The sequence below is a fragment of the Eucalyptus grandis genome, chromosome 7, assembly GCF_016545825.1.
Source record: "Eucalyptus grandis isolate ANBG69807.140 chromosome 7, ASM1654582v1, whole genome shotgun sequence".
NCBI lineage: Eukaryota > Viridiplantae > Streptophyta > Magnoliopsida > Myrtales > Myrtaceae > Eucalyptus > Eucalyptus grandis.
Genome location: NC_052618.1, coordinates 18593460 through 18617775, shown reverse-complemented (window position 1 = coordinate 18617775; position 24316 = coordinate 18593460). Strand labels below are relative to the sequence as shown.

General features: G+C 39.0%; 4 protein-coding genes across 5 annotated transcripts; all 4 read left to right on the top strand.

Moving 5' to 3' along the window:
- Positions 1-2426: 2426 nt before the first annotated feature.
- LOC120295932 (B3 domain-containing protein Os11g0197600-like) lies at positions 2427-5627 on the top strand. The gene is made up of 6 exons (XM_039317552.1): positions 2427-2628; positions 2861-3260; positions 3613-3713; positions 4138-4381; positions 4927-5096; positions 5523-5627. The coding sequence occupies exons 1-6, from the start codon at positions 2476-2478 to the stop codon at positions 5625-5627; spliced, it is 1173 nt and encodes a 390-aa protein (XP_039173486.1). The 5' UTR covers positions 2427-2475.
- A 1-nt stretch (position 5628) lies between these two features.
- On the top strand, positions 5629-8542 carry LOC120295528 (B3 domain-containing protein REM9-like). Its single transcript, XM_039316742.1, has 5 exons — positions 5629-5767; positions 6306-6475; positions 6905-7148; positions 7684-7853; positions 7958-8542. Exons 2-5 carry the CDS (start codon positions 6446-6448, stop codon positions 8225-8227), a joined length of 714 nt encoding a protein of 237 aa, XP_039172676.1. The 5' UTR covers positions 5629-5767; positions 6306-6445; the 3' UTR covers positions 8228-8542.
- Positions 8543-8841: 299 nt separating this feature from the next.
- Positions 8842-12801, top strand: LOC120295584 (B3 domain-containing protein Os03g0212300-like). The gene is made up of 6 exons (XM_039316827.1): positions 8842-9465; positions 9937-10358; positions 10676-10839; positions 11131-11377; positions 11520-11680; positions 12232-12801. The coding sequence occupies exons 2-6, from the start codon at positions 10292-10294 to the stop codon at positions 12499-12501; spliced, it is 909 nt and encodes a 302-aa protein (XP_039172761.1). The 5' UTR covers positions 8842-9465; positions 9937-10291; the 3' UTR covers positions 12502-12801.
- A 3515-nt stretch (positions 12802-16316) lies between these two features.
- On the top strand, positions 16317-22347 carry LOC120295291 (B3 domain-containing transcription factor VRN1-like). 2 transcript variants are annotated; one of them, XM_039316302.1, is made up of 8 exons: positions 16317-16657; positions 16981-17147; positions 17462-17702; positions 17845-18005; positions 18506-18749; positions 20423-20766; positions 20928-21232; positions 21866-22347. In XM_039316302.1, the coding sequence occupies exons 1-6, from the start codon at positions 16321-16323 to the stop codon at positions 20671-20673; spliced, it is 1401 nt and encodes a 466-aa protein (XP_039172236.1). In that variant the 5' UTR covers positions 16317-16320; the 3' UTR covers positions 20674-20766; positions 20928-21232; positions 21866-22347. The 2 variants fall into 2 exon arrangements, with proteins under 2 accessions (XP_039172236.1, XP_039172237.1); XM_039316303.1 differs by lacking the exons at positions 20423-20766; positions 20928-21232; positions 21866-22347 and having other exon boundaries at positions 18506-18919.
- Positions 22348-24316: the final 1969 nt, after the last annotated feature.

The window sequence follows — 24316 nt, the reverse complement described above, 5'->3', positions numbered from 1 at the left end:
AACTTTCAACCGTTACATGATACCGCACTAAACTTTCGTTAACTCTACTTTTTCTGTTCGTATAGTCAATGCATGTGGTTTTCGAGATGTACAAGTATATTTTCATGTTATTTTGTGTAGGAAATATTTCTTTTACCCTTAATTACCGTAAAAAAATGAAAAGATATAAAAAATTGGGAGAAAACTAAATTAAGAGGGAATAATAAATCAATGAAAATACTAAAAATATCAGCACCAACGCCCTCCTTTTTAGTTTTTTCTTTGATTACAATTAGTTTTTTTAATCTAAAATATTTATCGTTTTACATATTCTAATAAAGAAAATTTTCACTTTTGCATTGGTTCCAGCTGCCATCCGTGGAGATCTTCTTTTAAGACCGAGGTTAATTTTGTGCAACAGTCAAGATTTTTTTGGAGGGAATCTTGAAAGTTTTGCGAGTTCAATGTAATTTCTTCGAGATGCAATAAAGTTTTGGGAAATTGATATTAATAGTTTTTTTTTAACTTTAATTAAGTGTGTAATGTTTTTCATAAACTTTTGATTTGTTCAATGTGATTCACGGAATATTAGTAAATGTTTTATTTAGCCAATATTATATGAAAATATTCAACATATTTTTGTTAATTTTAAATTAACAAAATCTACTAGAGTAGAAAAAATATTCAAGGGATACATATTATTTGTGGCACGTATTTTTTCACTCACATCCACTTGCAAGTTGACATACGTCCACAATACCACATCAACGATAGATATGGAATTAATTAAAAAATAAAATAAATATCTGTCATTTGTTTCTCTCTTCCTTCTCCTCATTCACCCACAGGCCACAGCTAGCTCTCTCTCTCCTTCCTCATCAATCCAGAGCCCTCTGTGTCCCATGCGTCTAGGTCGAGCCACCCCTTTCGTCATTACTTGAGGTTGTCTTGCTCATTGCTAGTCCGCATCTGCCTCGACCATGGTCGAAAGCTTTGTTGGTCCATGGCTTACCAGTCCAAATGTGGAGTTGTGTCTTCACATCTAGCTTGGGAACTGCCATGTTTGGAGTTGGCGACATGGCTCCTCTACGGCTGCGAACGATGTGTGATGGGTATAGGGGTGGTTCATCTTGGACGATCATTGCTAGGGTTGAGGGCTTTTATATTCCGTACAGATTCTACTTGGAACTTGAAACTTTGGAAGAGATTTCTTATTTTTTGGAATATAGAACCGATCTAATATAATTTAGAACCTAAAACTTATTCCATCACAATTTGTAGGATTGATTCCAAGGTCTGTCTATATTCCATATAGATTATTAATTAAACGATTGCAATGAATTATCGTCTTTAATGACCATCATTTGTTACTGTAATTCATTGACCACAACTTATATTTAGAGACATGAAGAATATATAAAAGTTTTAGTCATAAAATAGAAGTTTACACTAGTAATTCTAAATTATATACTCATCATCGCAAGCTATGAAATATTGCAAGATTGTGGGACAACATAGACCAAGAAAAGCACAAACTTCTTCCAAAATTTAGGTTCCATGTTCGCTTCCCAAATTTTGGAACTTCAAACCTACTTTACATATCTTGGAATTTAGAATAGAAGTTTTACCCTATAACTATTCTTACCCCTAATCATCGCCAATGATGACCGTGGATGACAAGTCTCAATAGGCAACAAAGCAAAGAAGCTTTTTCTTTATAGGCAATGACATAAGCTTGTACGGCACAATATCTTTCTAGACATAATTTTATTTTTTAATTTAATTCTGCATGAGTGGACACATGTCAATTTCTAAGTGGACCTAGCAAAAGAATGCTTATTACAAAATATTGTTTTGTTGAAGTAATTATCAATATATTAAGTTTGAATCCGCTAGGGTGGTTCTGCTGGTTCGGCACTCTCTCTCTCTCGAAAGAGAGGTCGAGGGTTCGAATCCCCCGCGAAGCGGGGGAATGCTGGTAGAGGCATTTTCGGCGACTTACCTGGTGCACGTGTGTGGTGGCTAGCATGTGTGCCCCAGTGATTTCCTCTTTGGTTGCTGGCCAAAAGGTTCCCCTGAGTCATAAAAAAAAGAAAAGAAAACAAACAAACAATGGACAGAAAAGGAAAGTCATACACTCAAATTATTCAGGTAAGTATATATCTTAAATCGGTATATAATAGTCACAACGTTGGTAATATTCTTCTGACAAGATATCGAATATCAGCAAAAGTTGACAGACCTTTTTGTAATTTTCGCTTAAAAGCTTGTAGGTTTTTCGGAGGCTTGGTTACCAAATCTAAAAAGTGTTATATGCGTAATCTCTTGACAAGATAGGAGGACACCAAATCAGGAGACGCCACGTGTAAAGCTGTCGGTACAACTTGAAACAATTCAAAGACGAAAGCACACGCTTCCATCCGACGCGCCAACTCCTGCTCTTTCTTTCTTCTCGTTCTTGGGGAGTCGAACGGTCAGAGTCACCGGAGATCGATCATGGCTCGCCGTCGCCGGCACCACCGTCGTGGCCACCGTCGCCGGAGAGTAGAAGACGAAGGTGCCGAGCAGGAGGTGACTCCGGCCATCCCACCGAGCTGTCCTCATTTCTTCAAGATCATACTCTCTCAAACGCTGGAATCTGGAAAGCTAGTAAGTTCGTCCGCACTTCACAGTTCGCTCCATATCCATCGGCAATCTTCATGGCATTGTCGATTTTGCCTTCACCCTTATGCGTCTCTTTTGTTCTGGTTGGTGTCTTGCTGGAGATCTCTCGGCTCATGCTGTTCATCCAGCACGTCTCCTATTCTCCTGTTTTTCTTTTGGCGTTCTTGAGCTCGGTTTCGTGTAAGTGCAATGTGTTTACCGTAAGCTCTCGTCACAGGGAATCCCAAAAAGATTCTTGAGAATACATGGAAAGGATCTCTTGGGTTTGGTGTTTCTCAAGGTTGAAGGCGGTTTAACCTGGCCTGTGAAACTAGAGAAGAGTGAGGATGGCATGGTTTGGTTGTGGAAAGGGTGGCGAAAGTTCATGGAGCATTACTCCATCGGTCTTGGTCACCTCCTAGTCTTCAGATATGAAGGGGACTCCGTTTTCCGTGTGATAATATTCGACAAGAGCGCTTCGGAGATCGATTATCCCTCGAGCATCGGAAGCTACGGACCGAGGCCTGAGGGTGAATTTCTCTCTCGAAAAGAGGAAGATGTCGTGGAAATCGAAGATTCAGAAGGGTTCGCGCCTCGTTCTAGGCCAAGGTCAAAGGGCTTGTCACGAGGATTCGGAGGTGTGACTTGCGATTTTCCAACATGTTCGGTTTCAGCATAACTCTCTTTCCTCAGTTCTTTTCAAGTTTGATTTCTTCAAAGTTTTTTAATGAACTTTCTTTATGTGTTGATGGATAAAGTATGTGGACAATGTAGTTGATTTAATTATTTCTAATGTGAAGGTGATGACCAATATACTGCATCAAGTTATTTTTACTTTGAAAATAGATCACATTACTTTTCAATCAATGTGAATGTCATAATAAGTAAATTGATAAAATCTAGTGCAGTTGTCATCTTTAAGTGCAGAGGAAATCAAACAGTTTGGATGCTGAGTAAGTCATCTTGAGCTGGTTTTACGTGGCTCTACAGGTCGAAGTTCTCTCACTGCCCTTGAATTAGCCAGCAAATTCAAGTCGGACCATCCATTTTTTAGAGTGGTGATGCGACCTTCTTATATTCAGAAATATTTGGTAAGATCTCGAGCTCCATTCATCAGTGGCATACATCGAGTTCAAACTTGATCGCTGTCTCTATTTTGTCCTACGCTTTCGAAGTTGATTTAGCTTGTTTAGGAAACAACATGGCATGTTATTCTCCTCGAAGTATTCAGGGCATGAGTCAAATTTAAATATGAATGATATCCATATCTAGTCGCAAGATTGATGGCTTCAGTTTTTGTCCAGGAGCATATATTTTGACATCTAGATGCGAAATTGCAGTTTAAGTGGTTATGATTAATAACTTCCATTGACAATTAAAAGCAGTTGATTAAAACTCCTGAAATTAGCAATTTTTATTATGAATCCACATCTGGGCATGTTTTTCTCGTGAGTGTATAATCATTCTATCACCTTTCTTAATCATATTTTGATTGTTCAAACCCGTACTGGGCAGTGCGTTCCTTGTGAATTCTTCAGGAAACATGTTCAAAAGAACAAGCAACTTGTGACTCTTAGGTACTCAGACAGATCGTGGCAAGTGAAGCTGAGGAGCTATGGACACAGACGAATGGCATTTCTCTCTACCGGTTGGTCCTCATTCGTGAGAGAAACTGGTCTTCATGTAAGTGATGTCTGCGTGTTCGAGCTCATTGATAGGAATGACATTATGTTCCGAGTCTCCAACTTCAACAATGATGGTAAGGACCTGATTTATATTGATCGAGATGGACACTAGAATTGCCACTTTAAGCCGTCTAAATCACCTAGGAATTCAGTATTCCTAATTACAACTCAGTTGTTCAGTTTAATACCCACTGAATCCATAAAAAGTGCACTTTTATCTGTTTTTTCTTCCTTAGTTATTAGCCTTCCAAGATGATGAATTGTTCCGTATGGTGTGTGAAATTCATAGTAATTAATTGCACAGTGCTATCATTGATGGCGCTACATCAAATCTAAATTTGGAGGTGTAGGTCACTTGTTGCAATATAACTTATGTTTCTGCTGACGTTCTTTCTATTCTTAATCTGTTTTCAAATCCTAAAAACCTTTAAAGAAGCTGCTTCTTTTTTGATTATGAGATGATGATTTGGGAGGTGTAAAATCTACTTGGTTACATTTTCCGGGATGACGATGAAAATGATAATCTATATTGATATGTGATCCTCGTTAAATCCTTCCATTGTGAATTCGTGAAAAGTTCATATTGGTGCTTATGAGATTTCTCCTCTTTGTGGTGCAGGTCGGATCGAAATCGGACAGTCTCAATGTCAAGAGAGCTCTTCGGAGCCATCTTTTCATGGTTCTCCATGTTTGAGCCCTGTCACTGCTCATGAAAAAGCTAGTGGATTTGAATCGGATCATCCCTTTTTCAAAGTGGTGATGCGGCCTTCTTATGTTCGGAAACAATTGGTAAGATCATGAGCTCTATTCTTCGGTGGCATACATCGAGTTCAAACGTGATTGCAGTTTATACGTCTTATATTTTAGTGTCTACCAAGTTGATTTATTTGTGTGGGAAACCACATAACTTGCTATTCTTCTCGAAGTGTTCGTGGTATGCGTCCAATTCAAATATGAATTGTATCTATGCTTGTCTCAAAATTGATGGCTTCAGTTATGTCCAGGAGCATATATTTTGACATTTAGATGCGAAATTGCAGGTTAAGTGGTTATGATTGGTAACTTCCATTGGCAAGTAAAAACGGTTGATTGGAACTCCTAAAACTAGGAAATTTTATCATAAATCCACATCTCGTGTGTGTTTCTCTCGTGAGTGTATACTTATCCTATCACATTTCCTAATCATATATTGGTTGTTAAACACCTCCTTGGCAGAGCATTCCTAGTGGATTCTTCAGGAAACATGTTCAAAAGAACAAGCAAATTGTGACTCTTAGGTACTCAGACAGATTGTGGCAAGTGAAGCTGAGGAGCTTTTGAACACAGAGGAACGGCATTTCTCTCTAATGGCTGGTGCTCATTCGTGAGAGAAACTGGTCTTCGTCTAAGAGATGTCTGTGTTTTTGAGCTCATTGATAGGGATGACATTGTGTTCAGTGTCTACATTTTCAAGAGTGATGGTAAGGACCTGATTTATATTGATTGAGATGGACACAAGAAGTGTCACTTTGAGCCGTCTAAATCACCTAGGAATTCATTATTCCTAATGACAATTCCTTTGTTCATTTTGGTCCCGCTGAATCCATAAAAAATGCACAATTTTTTTCTGTTTTTTCTTTCTAATAATGAGCCTTCCAAGATTATGAATTTTTTTTTGTGTTTAGTAATTCAAATGCGCAGTCACTGTCGTTGATAGTGCCATATTCATGTCTAATTGGGAGGTTTCAGGCACTTCTTGTTTTATAAGTTTTGTTTCTGCGGACATTCTTTCTATTTCCATGATCTGTTTTCCAATACTAAAAGAATCATTTAAGGAACTTTCTGTTTGTTGATTGATGAGATAACGATTTGGGAGGTGTGACATCTACTTGGTTATATCTTCTGGGAAGAGCATGAAAATGGTCATGCATATCGACTTGCGATCCATGTTAAACCCTTCCATTTTGAATTCGTGAAAAGTTGACACTGCTTATGAGAATTCTCCACTTTGTAGTGCAGGTCGGATCGAAAGCAAACAATCTCAACACAAAGAGAGCTCTTCCGAGCCAGCTTTTCACTTTTCCCCAGGTCTGAGCCCGGTCTCTGCTTATGAGAAAGCTAGGAGATTTGAATCATACCATTCCTTTTTCAAAGTGGTGATGCGGCCTTCTTATGTTCGGCAACGTTTGGTAAGATGCCAAGGTCTATTCATCGGTGGCATGCATTGAATTCAAATGTGATTGCAGTTTGTATTTTGTCTTATATTCTAGTGTTTACCAAGTTGATTTAGTTTGTGTGGGAAACCACATGACTTATTGTTCTCCTTGGAGTGTTCAGGTATGAATCGAACTCAAATATGAATCGTATCAGTACTTGTCTGACGATTAATGGCTTCAGTTATGCAAAAGAGTATACATTTTGACATTTCGATGCGAAATTGCAGGTTAAGTGGTTATGGTTGGTAACTTCCATTGGCAAGTTATAACGGTTGATTAGAACTCAAAAACCTAGCAAATTTTATTGCCAATCCACATCTCATGTTTGTTTCTCTCATGAGTGTATCCTTATTCTTTAACATTTCCTAATCATATGTTGGTTGTTAAACACCTCCTGGGCAGAGCATTCCTAGTGAATTCTTCAGGAAACATGTTCAAAAGAACAAGCAGGTTGCGACTCTTAGTTACTTAGACAGATCTTGGCAAGTGAAGTTGAAGAGCTATGATCACAGAGGAATGGCATTTCTCACTAGTGGTTGGCCCTCATTCACAAGAGAAACTGGTCTTCGTCTAGGGGATGTCTGCGTGTTTGAGCTCATTGATAGGGATGACATTGTGTTCAGAGTCTCCATTTTCAGCAGTGATGGTAAGGACCTGATTTATGTTGATTGAGATGAACACTGAGAGTGTCGCTTTGAGCTGTCTGTATCACCTGGGAATTCAATATTCCTAATTACAACTCTTTTGTTCAGTTCATTATTGCTGAATCCACAAAAGTGCACCTTTTTTTTTCTTGTTTTCTCTTCCTTAATTATGAGCTTTCCTATATGATGAATTTTTCGGTATGGTTTGTGAAGATCATGGCAATTCAGATGCACAGTCACTGTCGGTGATGGCACCATATTCAACTCTGAATTTGTGGTGTCAGTCACTTGTTTCTTTATAAGTTATTTTTTCTGCTGACACTATTTCTATTCTCAATTTGCTTTCAAATCCTAGAAAACCTTTTAAGAAGCTGTTTGTTTGTTGATTGATGAAATAATGATTTGGGAGGTGCGAAATCTACTTGGTTGTATCTTCCAGGAAGAGAATGAAAGTGATGCGATCCATGTTAAATTCTTTCATTGTCCTTGCGTGAAAATTTCATACTGGTGCTTATGAGAATTCTCTTTGCGGTGCAGGTCGGATTGAAATTGAACAATCTCAATTCCGAGAGAGCTCTTTGGAGCCAGCTTTTCACGGTTCTCCATGTCCGAGTCCTATCACTACTTATGAAAAAGCTAGTAAATTTGAATCGGAGTATCCGTTTTTCCACATTGTGATATTGCCAAATCATATATACACAAAATTGGTAAGCGGGAGCTATCTTCTGTGCTTCGCTCATGAATTTGCATGCTTATATTATGCTCATTTTCAATCATACACTGGTTGGTCATCAAACTACTATATGAGCAGAACATTCCCTGGAAGTTCATGAAGACATATATTCGGGGAGACCGGCGAATGGTGACTCTTGTTAATTCGGGAAGATCGTGGGAGGTGAAGCTCCATGGCTATAAGCGCTTCCAGATTGCATTCTTGGCAGCCGGCTGGTCAGCATTCGTAAGAGAAGCTCGCTTGTGCATAGGAGATGCCTGCGTGTTCGAGCTCATCGATAGGGACAACATAGTGTTCAGAATCTCCATTTTCAGTAGTGTAAATAAGGAAGTGATCTGCATCGATTGAGGTGAATCAATGGAATTGTCGCGTATTAGGCTGTTTACAATGCCGAGAGGAACTCGAGAAACTAATTTGCCAGCACTAGTTCATGCCTCCCTTTCTCTGTTGCTTGACTAATTGACGAGGAGCTCGCTTCTGCTCGCTCACATTGATGTTCTTTTTTTTCCTGGTGATCACAAGTAGAGAATGTAAATCCACTTGAACCAGAACGTTGCCTGAACATGTTAACTGATGGGTTTGAAGAAAAACAGGGGAAAACCTTGTGTATTGGGGAATGAGTTTGTTCTTGTGTTTGTAGATTAAGTCTTGTTAGCGTTGAAATTTTTGGCAGGATATTGGTCGGTTAAAGAGCTTCATAGTTCATATGCACCAAATTAGGGAAAGAGGGAGTTATGATTATGACCACTCTGAAGTATGTATGAAGAACAGAGGCAGGCTCCAAAGAATGCCGTGCCCAACATCTCGGCCTTATGTTTTCCTTCATTTCGAGTCGGGGGAAGTTCTCCAACCACGTCTTTTGATTGGGGAATGAAATGGAAATCACTTATAAGTCAATTTACTTGAAAATAAATATGCATGCACGTTATGCTCATGCAGTGTATTTCCAGAGTATCAGAATACTGCATAATTTTAGAGAAGAAAAATCATATGATGAATGGTGTTTAGCAAATCGGGTAGTTCATTCTTGCAGTGCGAATAACACCTCAATTTTATATAGGCCACCAAGAGGTTTGATTACTTTTTTGATAAGAGATCAAGTTGGATATAGTTTCCTCAGGCGAGTTCTAGAGTAAATTTTGTGCTTCGTTCCTGAAAAATGCATGACATTCATATTTATCCGGTCCATGAAAACTAAGTAATGATGCCTATATCTGGTTAAAATATAACTTCATATGCTTTTTTCATATTAATGTTTGGACCTTTTTATTTGTAGTACAGAAATTTGTGCCTTTTTAGGACATGAATATTATAAAATTTGATCATGATCAGTAACATTGTTAGTCATTTCAAGGTTCTTCTATGAGAAGGTTGTCTGAAGAACACAAGGTGATGATGCGCACGAACCACCACCTCCTCCTCCTCCTCCTCCACTGACCACCGTGACGCCGCCGTACATGGCTCGCCGTCGCCGTCGCCCGGGAGAAGATGGAGGCGTCGACCCGGATGCCGCGGCCGGACCTCGTCTCGAGAGCTCACACTTCTTCAAGATCATTCTCTCCGACATCCTTGAATCCGGGAAGCTCGTAAGTTCGCATTTTCGCAGTCTGTTTCTGTCATGGTTTAGAACTGTCGCCCACGTGCTGCTGTGTACATTCACTCTGGGGATTTTTCCATGCGTTTGGCTTTGAGTAAACCTTTTGATTCTTGCGGAAAGAGAGAAAAAACGAATACCCTGATGAAAAAAAGTGTACATTGTGAATGATTCTAGATAAAAATCGGTTCTTTTACTTGGAATTGAGGATTGATTGGCTAAAAATAGTGTGGACAAAGGTGTTGGGTCTCTCTAGCTTTGACTCTCGTCAAATGAAGCAACTATAGCTAAAACTCGACCCGTAGTTGCCCGGTGACACCCTGCTTGTGTGCAAACCGATCTTTCATCGCCATGTTGTAGGACTTAAAATCTGCTCAGTGCTCTTCCTTTTCTACCTGCACTTTCGATCTAATTTTGATGAATTCGAGTCCTGGACCTAAAACTTTTGGGTTTTTCTTGATAGGGAATTCCGAAAAAGTTCTTAGGAAGATATGGAAAGGATCTCTCAAGCTTGGTGCTACTCAAGGTTCTGGGCAGTTCGCCCTGGACTATAGGAGTAGAAAAGTGTAACGATGACGAAGTTTGGTTGTGGAAAGGGTGGCGAGAATTTATGCAGCATTACTCCATTGGTCTTGGTCACCTCATAGTTTTCAAATATAAAGGGAGCTCCACTTTCCGCGTGATGATTTTCAACAAGAGTTCTTCGGAGATCGATTATTCATCGAGCAGCATATCAAACCTGGGAGTGGATTTATCTCGCCAGAGTGGGAGGATGTGATAGAAATGGAAGATTCAGAGGATTCTGCATCTCATCAAAAATGAGGGTTGAACCTCATTCACCATGTTCTCAGCTGAGTCCAAGCTGCTCATCACAAGATCTTGAAGGTGTGACTTGTTATTTTATGAGTCATGTTTCTACTTACAGCCCCCTCTCTTTTGTTAGTTCTTTTTCATGCACTTGAGAACTTTTTGATGAGCTTGTTTATGTTGACTGATAACATAATGATTTCAATCATGGTTATTGTGGTTAAGTAGTTACAACTTCTGAGGTGAAGAGAAGTGAATTTTTCGTTTGGTCAACTTATCTAAAACTTGATTTCCATGACGGTATTTTCTTCCATTCTGTACTAAATATGTTCATGGAAAGTGAAAAGTTCAAATTGGTGTGATCTGAATATTTCATTTTTCTTTTTAAAGAACAGATGGGGCTGGGCAGTCTAGAAGCAGAGCTAGCCATTCTAAGCCGGTTTCTGGTGGTTCTATGAGTCCATGGCCTCTCTCTAGTTTTGAATTGGCTAGCAAATTTGACTCAGAGTATCCTTTTTTCAAGGTGGTGATGCGGCCATCTTATATGAAGAAGGAAGCGGTAAGATTGAGAGGTTAATTCATCACCATTCTGGCTTTTTTCTTTAAGCTGATTGGATTCCTGTAGGAAATTACATAGCGTTTTCCTTGGATATGTTCATCGCTATTTGTTTAAAAGGGCAAAGATCCTTGACCCCCCATGATAGTTCTATGAGCAGAGTTTTTGACTTTTCAACTTTTGTCCTGTTAAGACTGTAGATTACAGGTATTAAAACTACCGTATCAATTTACAGTTTGCTTGCTGGGTTCTTTCTTTACCAAGCATGGGTTGTTCAAACATGTGCTTGGGCAGTATGTTCCTCGTAGGTTCATCATTCAGCACATTCTGGAAATCAAGGAAATCGTGACTCTTAGGCATTCGGGCAGATCGTGGCCGGTGAAGCTTTGGAGCAATCCACGTTCAGTCCATGGGGCGGCATTCTCTTCTGGTTGGGGCGCATTTGTGAGAGGAACTCGCTTGCATGTAGGAAATGTCTGCGTGTTCGAGCTGATTGATAGGGATGATATTGTGTTCAGAGTCTACATTTTCAGTAGCAAAGGTAGGTACTTGATTTACGTTGTCTGAAGTGAAACCTTAGGCTAGTTATGGCATGACATGAGTTCTATGCTAAAGATCTTCATAGTCAATTGAAGAAACATTCACTCCAGTAATGTCTCTTAAATTTCTCATTTTAACTGCAGGCACGTGCGAACAGTCTAAATGCAGAGTGAACCATCTTGAGCCAGTATTTCATGATCCTGCTCCTCCGAGGCCTCTCACTACTCCTGAATTAGCCAGAGATTTTGATTCAGAGCATCCTTTCTTCAAACTGGTGATACGGGAATGTCATTTGAAGACACTGGTACAATCTTTGAGCCTAATCCATCATTGCCACATCTCAAGTTTGATTACAATCTCTATCCGAATATTGCCTTGATATTGTGTTTTCCCTGGTTGATTTGGTTTGTATTGGAAACCATATGACGAGATATCTTCCTTCGAGTGATCGTGGGGCATCCCAATGGCGGAGTAACGCCAAATCGGGTAAAAGAGGAGTAGAAGAAACAGAAGAAACAGAAGTAAAAGACGGTAATCAGGTCGAGACTATCCATTAACTTGGATATCCTCGACAAGGTGCTTGATCCCTATCCAAGTGAAAAGGATGGACAGTCACTTGAATCGACTACTAACCTAAAATGGCAATTAATGGGCAGTCATTTGTTTGAAAATGCTTTACATTGTGGGTCAAGATCGATGGCTTTAATGAGCCTCTTAAGACCGTCAATTAAGGCTCCCAAAACTCGCAAACATGGCCTTGTGTGCTTTTTTTTTTTTTGGGTCCAAGAGTGCATCTTTACATCATTGTCCTTCTTTCAGCATAGACTGGTTGTTTAAACATGTATGCAATTGCAGAGTGTTCCTGATCGATTCATCAGGCAACATATTCAAGAAAACAAGGGAACGGCAACTCTTAGGTATTCGGACAGATCGTGGCCGGTGAAGCTCTTACGATGTAAAAATAAAAAGATGGCGTCATTCTCTGCTGGTTGGATTGCATTTGCGAGAGAAACTCATTTGTGTGTAGGAAATGCCTGCGTGTTTGAGCTCATCGATAGGGAAGATAATGTGTTCAAAGTCTCCATCTTCAGCGACGGCGGTAAGGACCAGATTCACATCGATTGAGGTGATCACGGGACATGTTACTATAGGCTGTTCGCAGCGTCGATGTAAATCCAGGATATCAAATTATGCTTCCTTCATCCAGCAATGGCAGATCGATGAAACGGAGACACATTTTTGTTCATGTTTTCTTGTTTTTTGGTGGTAGTTTCAGTTCTATGGTTCCATTTTGGAAATAATCCCTCAGACATGGCGCTTTTTGGGCTTCTGGTTGTTTAACTGACCTCAGGGGTTTCGTATGTATTTCCTTAACATCTTAATATTTTGTGTTATACCAAAGAGTCCATGCGTTTACCTTTTGCATTCCTCGCCTTTTGACATTATATTTATATTGTTTTATGCTAAATGAAAATAAAATAAAAGTAGAAAGTGGCATCGGTTATTGGTTGATTTTATGTGACGGGCTCTTGATTAGATTATGGGAAAAATTACCAAAATTTTTAAACCTATTGTAATCATTGTTAATTTAGTCTTACATCTTATCATATTTTGCCAATTAAGTTTATATTTTTAGCTGGAAATTGTTGATATGGATGCAAATCATATTATAAAAATTGATTTATTATTTTATTATTATTTTTCTTTCAAATTTGGTGAGGGCTGATTGTTTGATAGGAAATAAAAGGAAAAGAAAAAAAAAAAAATATAAGAAATTCAATTTTTGACATAAAAAATTATAAAAATTGCCCACGTTAGTGTTGACGGTTCTATGTGGTACCGTCGGTGTTCACTTCAGTTATTTCCATTTAAAATTGACTAAATGAACTCAATTGATAATGCAAAAAGGTTTATGATTCAATTGGTATAATTAAAAATTAAAACTAAATTGATATAATTGTAATAAATTTAGAACTTTTTATTTTATAATTTTTTCGGCTTATGTTTCAAATTCAAAATAATCTCAAATTGGAGGCCATGTCCATCACTTTATTGGAGGAGCCTTATTCGATCAGCATGGATGCACCAATTATGTGCATTTAGGCATATTCAAAAATTGAGAAATTGAGAACTTAAAGAGCTCATTTTCAAGTGCTAACAATCTAAATTTTTAAAATAGAAAGAAATTTTTTGGCAATCACTAAATAACTATAGTTTCTTTCCAAACATAAAATTGCGACCATAATTGACAGGTGTGAAGCATATAGTTGAAATTATTCTAATCAAAACTAATCCGAGTCATCTAACAAGCTTAACAACATTAATTGTGGAAAAACAGTTTAGTAACAAAATGCCATGAAATGATCTGGTCGAAAATGTCGTGTTCAGAATCTCCATTTTCAGTGATTTGAATCGATTGAGATCAACTACAGAAGGGGGTCACACATTGGGCTGTTTATGGTGCTGAGAGGAACCCAAAAAACTAATTTTGCATAAATCTTCTTTTTTCTTGGTAATTGCAATAAGAGAATATAAATTTACTTTTTTGGGGTTAAAAAATTTAAATTTACTAATGGGTTAGAAGAAAAACAGGGAAACATTTATGACTTTATGAAGCATTACTAAAATGATATTTTGCTCATTTCATCTATAATTTGAAGAACAAAGTAGGCCTCAAAGACCCCCGAAGAATGCCTCGTCCATTATCTTGGGTTATGTTTTCCTTCATGAGGAAGTCGTCCAATCACGCCTTTTGATTGGAGAGTCACAGATATAAAAAATTACTCATATGTCAATTTACTTGGAAATAAATGTGCATGATAATATTCACATATATCCGATTCATGGAAATAGAATAATGGTGGCTGTATCCGACTAAAATATAACTTCATATGCCTCTTTATTATGGATAGTAAGGATGTGCAAAAGAATTGAGAATTGCCTGGATTGCTCGGAACTAGACCGCATCGGAACTAGAGCAGACGGTTCTCATGGGGGCCAGTCTGGTTCTTGGTTCCAAATTAGTGGAATCGATGAGTACCGATTTGGCTCCCGATTCTAAGCGTGGAATCGCTCGCCAACTTAGATCAGATCGAACCGGTATACATATATTTAAAAAAGAAATTCTATTTCAATTACTTAATTATTTTGTAGTTTTTCAACCAAACATATATGTACATATATGTATATTTGTAGTTATTTGATATTATTAACTAATTTTGTCTCTTGGGTATGTAATAGGATTAACCCTCCTAACCTTTTTTTTTCCATTTTAATAATCCATTTACTTTCTCAACCAAAATAAAATAAATAGACATAGAGGAAGGAAATAACTAATTGGAGATGTCCATAAGAGTATAATTATGTCTCTTCTTATTCATTCTCATGATTAAATTAGATTGACGTTCAGAAAAAAGAGACCAAGTGATTAATGTTTTAACTTTTGTGGAGGTTAGAACTTTTAACGTAGAATCTAATTCTTCACATGTTTTTGGTGTCGGGAAATCTTAAGAGGACTACACCATGACGTTCGAAGAAATTAAGTTTTTAACTGACAAGCATTGTTTATTTGTTTTGCTCTATAATTTTTTAATCAACGGTTCGCAATTCAATCCAGTATAAGGCCGAATAAGCTTTGTAGGGATTGGGATCGATTCCAATGACTCACTTGAGAATCGTACCGGATTGACGGTTTGATATATGAAACGAACAGACGATTCCCGATTCTAAATTTTCGGAATTAGTTCTTAGTGGGTGGTTCCTGATTCAAAGGTGAGAACTGTTCATCCAGACCATGCTTATCTCTTATGGACAGGATTGATATTTATACTTTTTTGTTTTGTAGTATAGTATTTGTGCCCTTTTAGGACATAAATAATATAAATGTTTATACCACTGCTCTTAGTGGCAGCGTTGGTTCAAGCCGACTCCTCCTCATGACAAGAAGAGGTTCAAATCCCCGCATTGTCGTTAGGATTCTTAAGCGTGACACCGTAGTAGTGGGTCATGTGTTGGGTCACACGGGGGTTTCACCGAGGCTGTCAGCGGTAGGCGGTTCCTCCTGTCCCAAAATAAAATAAAATAATAATATAAATGTTTATCATGATATCATCAATGACATTACCAGTCAACGGCAAGGTTCTTTCACAAGAAGGTTGCCTCAAGAACACAAGGCAAATAGCACAAAACCCCTTCCCCTCCCTCCTCCTTCACTGATCCCTGTGTACATGGCTAGCGGTCGCCGTCGCCGGAGAGAAGATGGAGGCGTCGACCCAGATACCGCGACGGGACCTCGTCTCGAGAGCCCTCACTTCTTCAAGATAATTCTCTCCGACACCCTCGAATCTGGGAAGCTCGTAAGTTCCCGCTTTTTCGCAGCGATGTTTCCGTCTTGGTTTAGAACTGTCGCCCCTCGTGCTGCTGTTTACATTCAATCTGGGGATCTTTCCATGCATTTGGCTTTGAGTAATCCTTTTGATTCTTGCGGAAAGAGAGAAAAAACGAATACCCTGTAGAAAAAAAGTGTTCATTTTGATTGATTCTAGCTAAAAATCAGTTCATTTTGATTGATTCAAGATAAAAATCAGTTCTCTTTATTGGAATTGAGGATTGGTTGGCTAAGGATAGTGTGGACAAAGGTGTTGGGTCTCTCTAGTTTTGACTCTTGTCAAATGAAGCAACTATAGCTAAAACTCGATCCTTACTTGCCCGGTGACACCCTGCTTGTGTGCAAACCGATCTTCCATTGCCATGTTGCAGAAGTTAAAATTTGCCTAGTGCTTTTCCTTTTTTCCCTGCACTTTCGATCTAATTTTGATGAATTTTAGTGCTGGAAGTATAACTTTGAGTTTTCTGAATAGGGAATTCCGAAAAAGTTCTTACGAAGATATGGAAAGGATCTCTGAGCTTGGTGCTACTCGAGGTTCTGGGCAATTGACCTGGAGTATGGGAGTAGAAAAACTTAACGACGGCACAGTTTGGTTGTGGAAAGGGTGGCGAGAATTTATGCAGCATTACTCCATTGGTCCCGGTCACCTCGTAGTTTTCAAATATAAAGGGAACTCCACTTTTCGTGTGATGATATTCGATAGGAGTGCTTCGGAGATCAATTATTCTTTGAGCAGCATATCAAACCTCGGGAGTGGATTTATCTCGCCGAAGAGGGAGAATGTCATAGAAGTTGAAGATTCGGAGGATTTTGCTCCTTGTCAGAAGAAGAGGGTCGACCCACATTCATCATGTTCTCAGCTGAGTCCAAGCTGCTCCTCACCAGATCTCGAAGGTGTGACTTGTCATTTTATAAGTCACGTTTCTTCTTACATCACTCTCTCCTTTGTTAGATCTTTTCAAGTACTTGAGAAATTTTTGATAAGCTTGTTTATGTTGACTGATAGCATAATGGATTCGGTAATGCTTATTATGGTTAAGTAGTTACAACTTCTAAGGCAAAGGAAGCGAATTTTTCGTTTGGTCAACTTATCTAAATCTTGATTTCCATGTCAGTATTAACTTCCATTCTGTGCTAAATCTTTTCATGGTAAGTGAGTCAACTAATGAAAACTTCAGACTGGCATCATATAAGCATTTCATTTTTTTAAAGAACAGAAGGGATCGGACAATCTAGGTGCAGAGCTAGCCATCCTGAGCGAAATTTTGGTGGTCCTATGAGTTCGTGGCCTCTCCGTAGTTTTGAATTGGCCTGCGAATTTGACTCGGAGTATCCTTTTTTCAAGGTGGTGATCCGGCCATCTTATATTGAACATCATGTAGTGGTAAGATTGAGAGTTTAATTCACTTACTATTTTGACTTCTTTCCTAAGCTGGTTGGATTTCTTTAGGAAACTACATAGCGTTTTCCTTGGATCTGTTCATTCCCATTTGTTTAGAAAGGCAAAGATCCTCTACCCCTCGTGCCAATTCTAAGAGCAGAGACTTTGACATATTGACTTTTGTCCTGTTAAGACTGTTGATGAGAGTTACTAAAACTACCATGTCGATCTACATTTTGCTTGCTCGCTTGAATAAAGGAATGCTTCCCCAGTCTTTCTTTATAAATCACGGTTTGTTCAAATATGCGTGTGGGCAGAATGTTCCTCGTTGGTTCATCAGGCAGCACATTCAGCAAATCAAGGAAATCGTGACTCTCAGGCATTCAAACAGAACATGGCCGGTAAAGCTTAGGACTTATCCCAGTGGGTCGATGCAGTTCTCTTCTGGTTGGATTGCATTCGTGAGAGGAACTCACTTGCGTGTTGGAAATGTTTGCGTGTTCGAGCTAATTGATAGAGATGATATTGTGTTCAGAGTCTACATTTTCAGCAGTGCAGGTGGAAACTTGATTTACATTATTTATAGTGAAACTTTGGGCTGGTTATGGCATGACATGACTTTTATGCTAAAGATCTTCATAGTCAATCAAAGAAACATTCACACTGATAATGTCTTTTAAAGTTCTCATTTTAATTCCAGGCAGGAACAACGAGTCTAAATGCAGAATGAACCGTTCTGAGCCAGTGTTTTGTGATCCTACTCCTTCGAGGCCTCTCACTACTCCTGAATTAGACGGTAAATTTGATTCGGAGCATCCCTTCTTCGAACTGGTGATACAACAGTCTCATTTTAGGAAAATGGTACAATCTTGAGCCTGATCCATCACTGCCATATTTCAAGTTCAATTACGATCTCTATCTAATCTCGCATCAATATTGTGTTTTCTTGATTTGGTTTGTATTGGGAACCATATGAAATGATTTTCCTTGGGAGTGATCGTGGGGCATCCCAATGGTGGAGTAACGCGGACTCAGGCAAAAGAAGAAGAAAGAACAGTAGTAAAGACAGTAATTAGGTGGGGACTATCCATTCACTTTGATATCCTTGACAAGGTGCTCCATCACTATCTTAGTGAAAAGATAGAGTGTCACTTGAATTGAGTACTAACCTTAAATACAATTAATGGCAGTAATTTGTTTGAAAATGCTTTACATTGCGGGTTAAGATCAATGGCTTTCATGATCCTCTTAAGACTGTTGACTAAAGCCTCCTTTGTGTGCTTTCTTTCCAAGGGCGCATGCTTACATTATTGTCCTTCTTTCGGCATACATTGGTTGTTCAAACGTCTACCCATGTGCAGCATGTTCCCGGTCGATTTGTCAGGCAACATATTCAAGAAAACAAGAAAGAAGGAACTCTTAGGTATTCAGACAGGTCCTGGCCGGTGAAGCTCTCAAGATATACGCGGGGAATCCGAGTGTTCTTCTCTGCTGGTTGGCGAGCATTTGCAAGAGAAACTCATTTGTGTGAAGGAAATGTCTGCGTGTTTGAGCTCATTGATAGGGATGATGTTGTGTTCAAAGTCTCCATCTTCAGCAGTGGTGGTAAAGATCAGATTCACATTGATTGAGTTGTCCATCGAACATGTTACTCTAGATTGTTCACAGCGTCAATATGAATTCAAGATATCTAATTATGCCTCCTTTATTCAGCTTGTGCAAATTGATGAAAATGAGACCCTTTTTTGTTCATGTTTTATTGTTTCTTGGTGCTAGTTTTGGTTCTATATTTTCATTTTGGCAAGAGTCCCTCAAATTTGGCGCTTCTTTAAGGTTTCTGGTTGCTCAACTGCCCTGAAAGGTTTAATATGTATTTTCTTGATGTCCTAACATTTTGTGTTTAACCAAAGCTTTTGCAAGAAAGTGAAAAATACAAAGAAAGCAGTCCATGCGTCTACTTTTTACGGCTAAATAAAAAAATTATAAAAAAAATTGTTAGGAAGTTGTATGGCGAAGCACTTGATTGTACTGGACTGCCGACAATTACTGGGCCAGATGAAGGATGTTTGCTTGCAATTTGAACCGCGCGAGTCCAACCGAGCCGCGGACGGGTCGCAAAATCACACAGCTCCGATTCCTTGCCGGGTAATTGGGTTACTAATCCCCGCACGAACTCTTTCTTATCTTATGTGTTGATTTTCCTACTATTTGTAATCCACCGACTTAGTATCAATCAAAGCGTTTTCACTTCGACCAAAAAAAAAAAAAAAAAAAAAAAAGCACTTGATTGTACGCGACAATTGCTAGTCAAATTATGTTTCCAACTCGAAGTTATTTTGAGTTGGAGGCAACGCCCCCACCACTCTATTTAAGCCTTATTTGCTATAAATGAATGTACTGATTTTTGTTCACTATGTTAAGAATTCAAAGATTGATTTTAAGTGATGCTGATACTTGAACATTTTTTGAAAATTAAAGTTAGAAAATTCAAAACTTGTGATCTATGAATGTGTCAAGACTCGTTTCTTGACAAAAAATAAATAAATAAGATTAGTGTCTTTAGTACCTTAATTGCATGTAGAGATTAGGAGCATTTAACTCCACTAGTAATTAGGCATCAATTTGTCTATAGATTAAGAATTGACTTTTAGATTGATTCTTTTGTCAAACTTATAGAAAAAGTCAGCTCTAAATGTAAAAAAATTGCAAATAGGTGTCGATATTAGTCCTTTAAATTTTAAAATTTCATACAAATGGCCGAAGGTCGAGTTTTTGGTTAAATGGAAGAATTTAACCAGACTCAAAATAGAAATGGGAATATCCTTAGTTTCTAAAATTTTTTAGACATTTGATCTAGAGATGGTGAAAGAGACATTGGATTCAATTAAAGAAATTTTAATCTATGAAACCGGTCAATCATTTAGAGCATGACACTTGCCACCTTAAGATTTGAGTTACTTAAACTTATCTCTACTAGTAATCAAACAAAAACGCAAAAGGAAAAATCTCATAAGACTGAATCTAGCAAAATCCCTTTTTTTCTCCTTCGTTGTCGGACGTCCTCCATCGTCACCAGCGATCACCTCCCCACCGATGGCGAGAAGTCCTCTGTCTTGCCCTGTTTTACCGTTAGTGCATAAGAGAAGTTTGAGCCTTCGTTCGGGGCCCCTTTCGCCCGCGAAAAACACCTCATGACCTCCTGCTCCTTCTCGGTTTCTCCTTTCACCATCGCAGCCTCCTTCATCTCGACATCTTTGCCTGCGCTGTTGTTAGGATAGCGTTCTCTCTAGTCAAATGGTTCCTGTTCGGCAGCAGAACTTCAGGCGACGATGGCCTGGGCTTGGACAATAGTTGGCGTCAGCTTCGTCCGAGGACGGAGTTTTCCAGCTGCGGTACCTATGGTCGGCAAGCAACAGCAAGAGCCTGCGTGGCTTTGATGATGATGGGGACATTCGTGCCCCCCATTACAATCGGACCATATTCGAGACACGCTGTCCGTGCGTCCGATAAGCTCAACCTGTCGTTCTAAGCTTATTCATCAGCATGAATCACCAGAGACGGGTTTCTGAGGCCACGGTTCTTCATTTGATCCTCGCTCGTGTCGAGAAATTCCATCTTCAAGGTGAGTTCTTCCATGCTCTGTCTTTTCATAGTTCTGTGGCTGAGAATATAGAAACACGATCTGTATGAAAACTGACTCTAAACGAGTGTTTGTTAGTGGGGTCTACGTTCTTTGATAAGCCAATCATAGTCAGGGGACGAGTCTCTGTTTCGTTGATACAGTTAAGCTTACCCATCGAAATGCTAGCCAACTGTTTGTGAAAATGCTCCAACGAAGTTGCGAAATATCTCTGAGGAAAATCCGCTTGAATCTGTAGATGCGAATGCTCATCACACGTTAAAACCACAATGGCATCTTCAATTCATTTATACTTCTCCTATTTCGTGAAATTTGAATCTAAGACTGAGAGTAACTCGTGTGTTGTTTTGTTTTGTGCATTGTTCTCATGGTGGATACTGGCGAGGAAATGAACGGCAGACTCTTGATGAACATTGATTTCTTACGATCCTCGACTTAACTTTACTAGGTATGTTCCATTTTGTTTGCTGCACAATAAGCATCATTGTGGAGTTATAATCGAGGATGGGTGGTGGCGGATGGTGGCGGTTTGGTGATGAATGTAGGTGGCTGAGGGTAAAGAATATATGTTAACGATTTCAGGCTTTGGTATATTGATATTTAAGGTAGCTCTAAAGTTCATGTTGTTGATATGATTAAAATCTGGTGCATTGAAGATTTCATGGAGTTCTGAGAAAAATGAAAGAACTAAAAGAGAGAGAGAGAGAGAGAGAGAGAGAGAGAGAGAGAGAGAGCGAGAGCGAGAGAGAATAATTATAAGGGGCCTAACTTGTTCATAATTAAAAAGGGCTAATCTGATGAGCCCAAGAATCACGAGGCCAGGTTTAGTCCACATTAGCTGCTCCATCACTATCTTAGTGAAAAGATAGTCACTTGAATTGAGTACTAACCTAAAATACAATTAATGGCAGTAATTTGTTTGAAAATGCTTTACTTTGCGGGTTAAGATCAAAGGCTTTCATGAGCCTCTTAAGACTGTTGACTAAAGCTGGCCTTTTGTGCTTTCTTTCCAAGGGTGCATGCTTAAATTATTGTCCTTCTTTCGGATACATTGGTTGTTCAAACGTCTACCCATGTGCAGCATGTTCCCGGTCAATTTGCCAGGCGACATATTCAAGAAAACAAGAAAGAGGGAACTCTTAGGTATTCAGACAGGTCGTGGCCGATGAAGCTCTCAAGATATATGCGGGAAATCCAAGTGTTCTTCTCTGCTGGTTGGCCAGCATTTTCAAGAAAAACTCATTTGTGTATAGGAAATGTCTGCGTGTTTGAGCTCATCGATAGGGATGATGTTGTGTTCAAAGTCTCCATCTTCAGCAGTGGTGGTAAGGATCAGATTCACATTGATTGAGGTGCTCATCGGTTGTGTTATTCTAGACTGTTCACGGTGTCAATATGAATTCAAGATTTCTAATTATGCCTCCTTTATTCAGCTGTTGCGAGTTGATGAAAATGAGACTCATTTCTGTTCATGGTTTATTATTTCTTTGTACTAGTTTTTGTTCTATATTTCCATTTTGGCATCTCCCTCAAATTTGGCGCTTCTTTAAGGTTTCTGGTTGCTTAACTACCCTAAAGGGTCAATATGTATTTCCTTGACGTCCTAACATTGTGGCCGTGGGCGGCTGAGTTGATCACGAAGAGGTCTTGAAGCACTGCATGAGTGTTTGGTGTTCCTCCGTTGTTGATGTGAAGGCTTCTTGAAGCGCCGTTTTCAAGCGAGTGCTTGACGTGGGTTATCTCATTGTTCTTGTTTGTGAAATTACATCCAAGGAAGACTAGGGTTTGTAACCGTGAAATCATGTGGTAAGATTTGTGAATTTCTTCGCGAGATTGAGAAATTATTTCCCGAGAAGTTGTGGGGTTAAACACTGCATGTGTTATTGAATGGAATTGGGGCTCGAGTAACATTGAGAGTGTTTAAGTGACTCGAATGTGTAATATTCATTGTATCGCTTGATTTATAGTAGAATTCGTTGTTGCTTTCCTGTGGACGTACGTCACTACAACCGAATCACGTAAATTTGGTGTTCAATTTATTTTATTATTCAATTGCGAGGTTTTCGCAATATATGCATACCACGACTCCTAAATATTGGAACGGATAATGGCCAGTGTACTTCCCACAAATGGCTCAGAAAATTTCACTGCGAATTGAGCCGCATTTCAGAGAAGAAACTTATCTGAAGGAAGGAGACTTCTGTACTCTAGGATTGTCAAGACTTGGTTGTCAACTTTGGTAGGTCTACAGTAAAACCTCTGCCTCACTATGTTTTGTTTAATTTATCAGATCAAAGAAAGCAAAACATTCGACCGCAACTAACTTAACATTGATGTATTTCCTGATTTTTTGGGAGAGTAGTAAACATTACACAGGGAAATTCCATCTTCCAAAATTCCAGGTACTTGCGTGCCTCATTGCCAACCTCCTTGCATATTGCATCTTTATTCAACAAAGTTCGAACTCATGGTTAGCATGGGATCGATAAAATAAAAGGTCGAAAGGAATCCTTATCTATTGCCCCCATGGAGAGTTGATTTATTACAGACTTTAGTGTCTTCCTTAGAGTAATATCTGTCACAATTGAGGTGGCCACAGAAGAGGAAAGAAAGAATGTCCTGTAACAACTCTGTGGTCATGAAATATGGGGAGGTCTCTAGAGATCAATGCACAGATTCGCGGAAAGGTGAATTAAGGATAATTCTTGCCATCCATCAATAACACAAAAAGAAGTTTCAATTAGAGGGCTAGTCTTTCACCTTTTCTCCTGACAAAATGGATGAATGACATCGCCAGAAAAATAATTATAAAACTGAACCGCAACAAAATTTCCAAAACTCATTGTCAGCAGGTGTCCCAATGTTCTTGACCATAGGGCTTTGAAACATAGAGCAGTAACACCGCCAGTGAATTTGCTTGTTTCACCCAAATTAATCATAAGCAGTCAAACCATCCAGCGGTGCCTATGAGTCAGACAGCCAGATCCGAAGAAACAGAACTGCTCAGTTTGCCGTTTTTGCTGATGAGGTTGCCCGCTCCATAGATGTGCCCCATCTTGGAGCATTTTGTCTCAAAGTATCTCTTGTTCTCCTTTATTATGGGAGTTACTGAAGGGACTCTAAGCAATAATCAAGCCATAACCTTCAAGTCCCACATACTTCATCAGCCTCATAGTTCTGATTCCCAGGTCACGCCACATCTGCAGCACTGGTCAATATGTTAAGCACTTAAACAAATGCGTCAAATGCTATAAAAATATTAATGATGGAGTGATTCATTAGAGTAATTAGATCTTGTCTTTTTAAGATGAGAACCTGAAGGTCTGCTTTAGTCACCAGCTTCCTCTAGTTGTCCTACAAAATGATGTACAATCTCTCCAACAGTTGCCTCTCACATCAGTATAGTTTCTGACTTTAAAGAAGAAATACCTGAGCACCAATTCCATACTCTCTATGGTCAACGGGCAATCCAAGCTCCACATTTGCTTCCATGGTATCATGCCTATCGTCTTGCATGTTATAGGCATGTGAT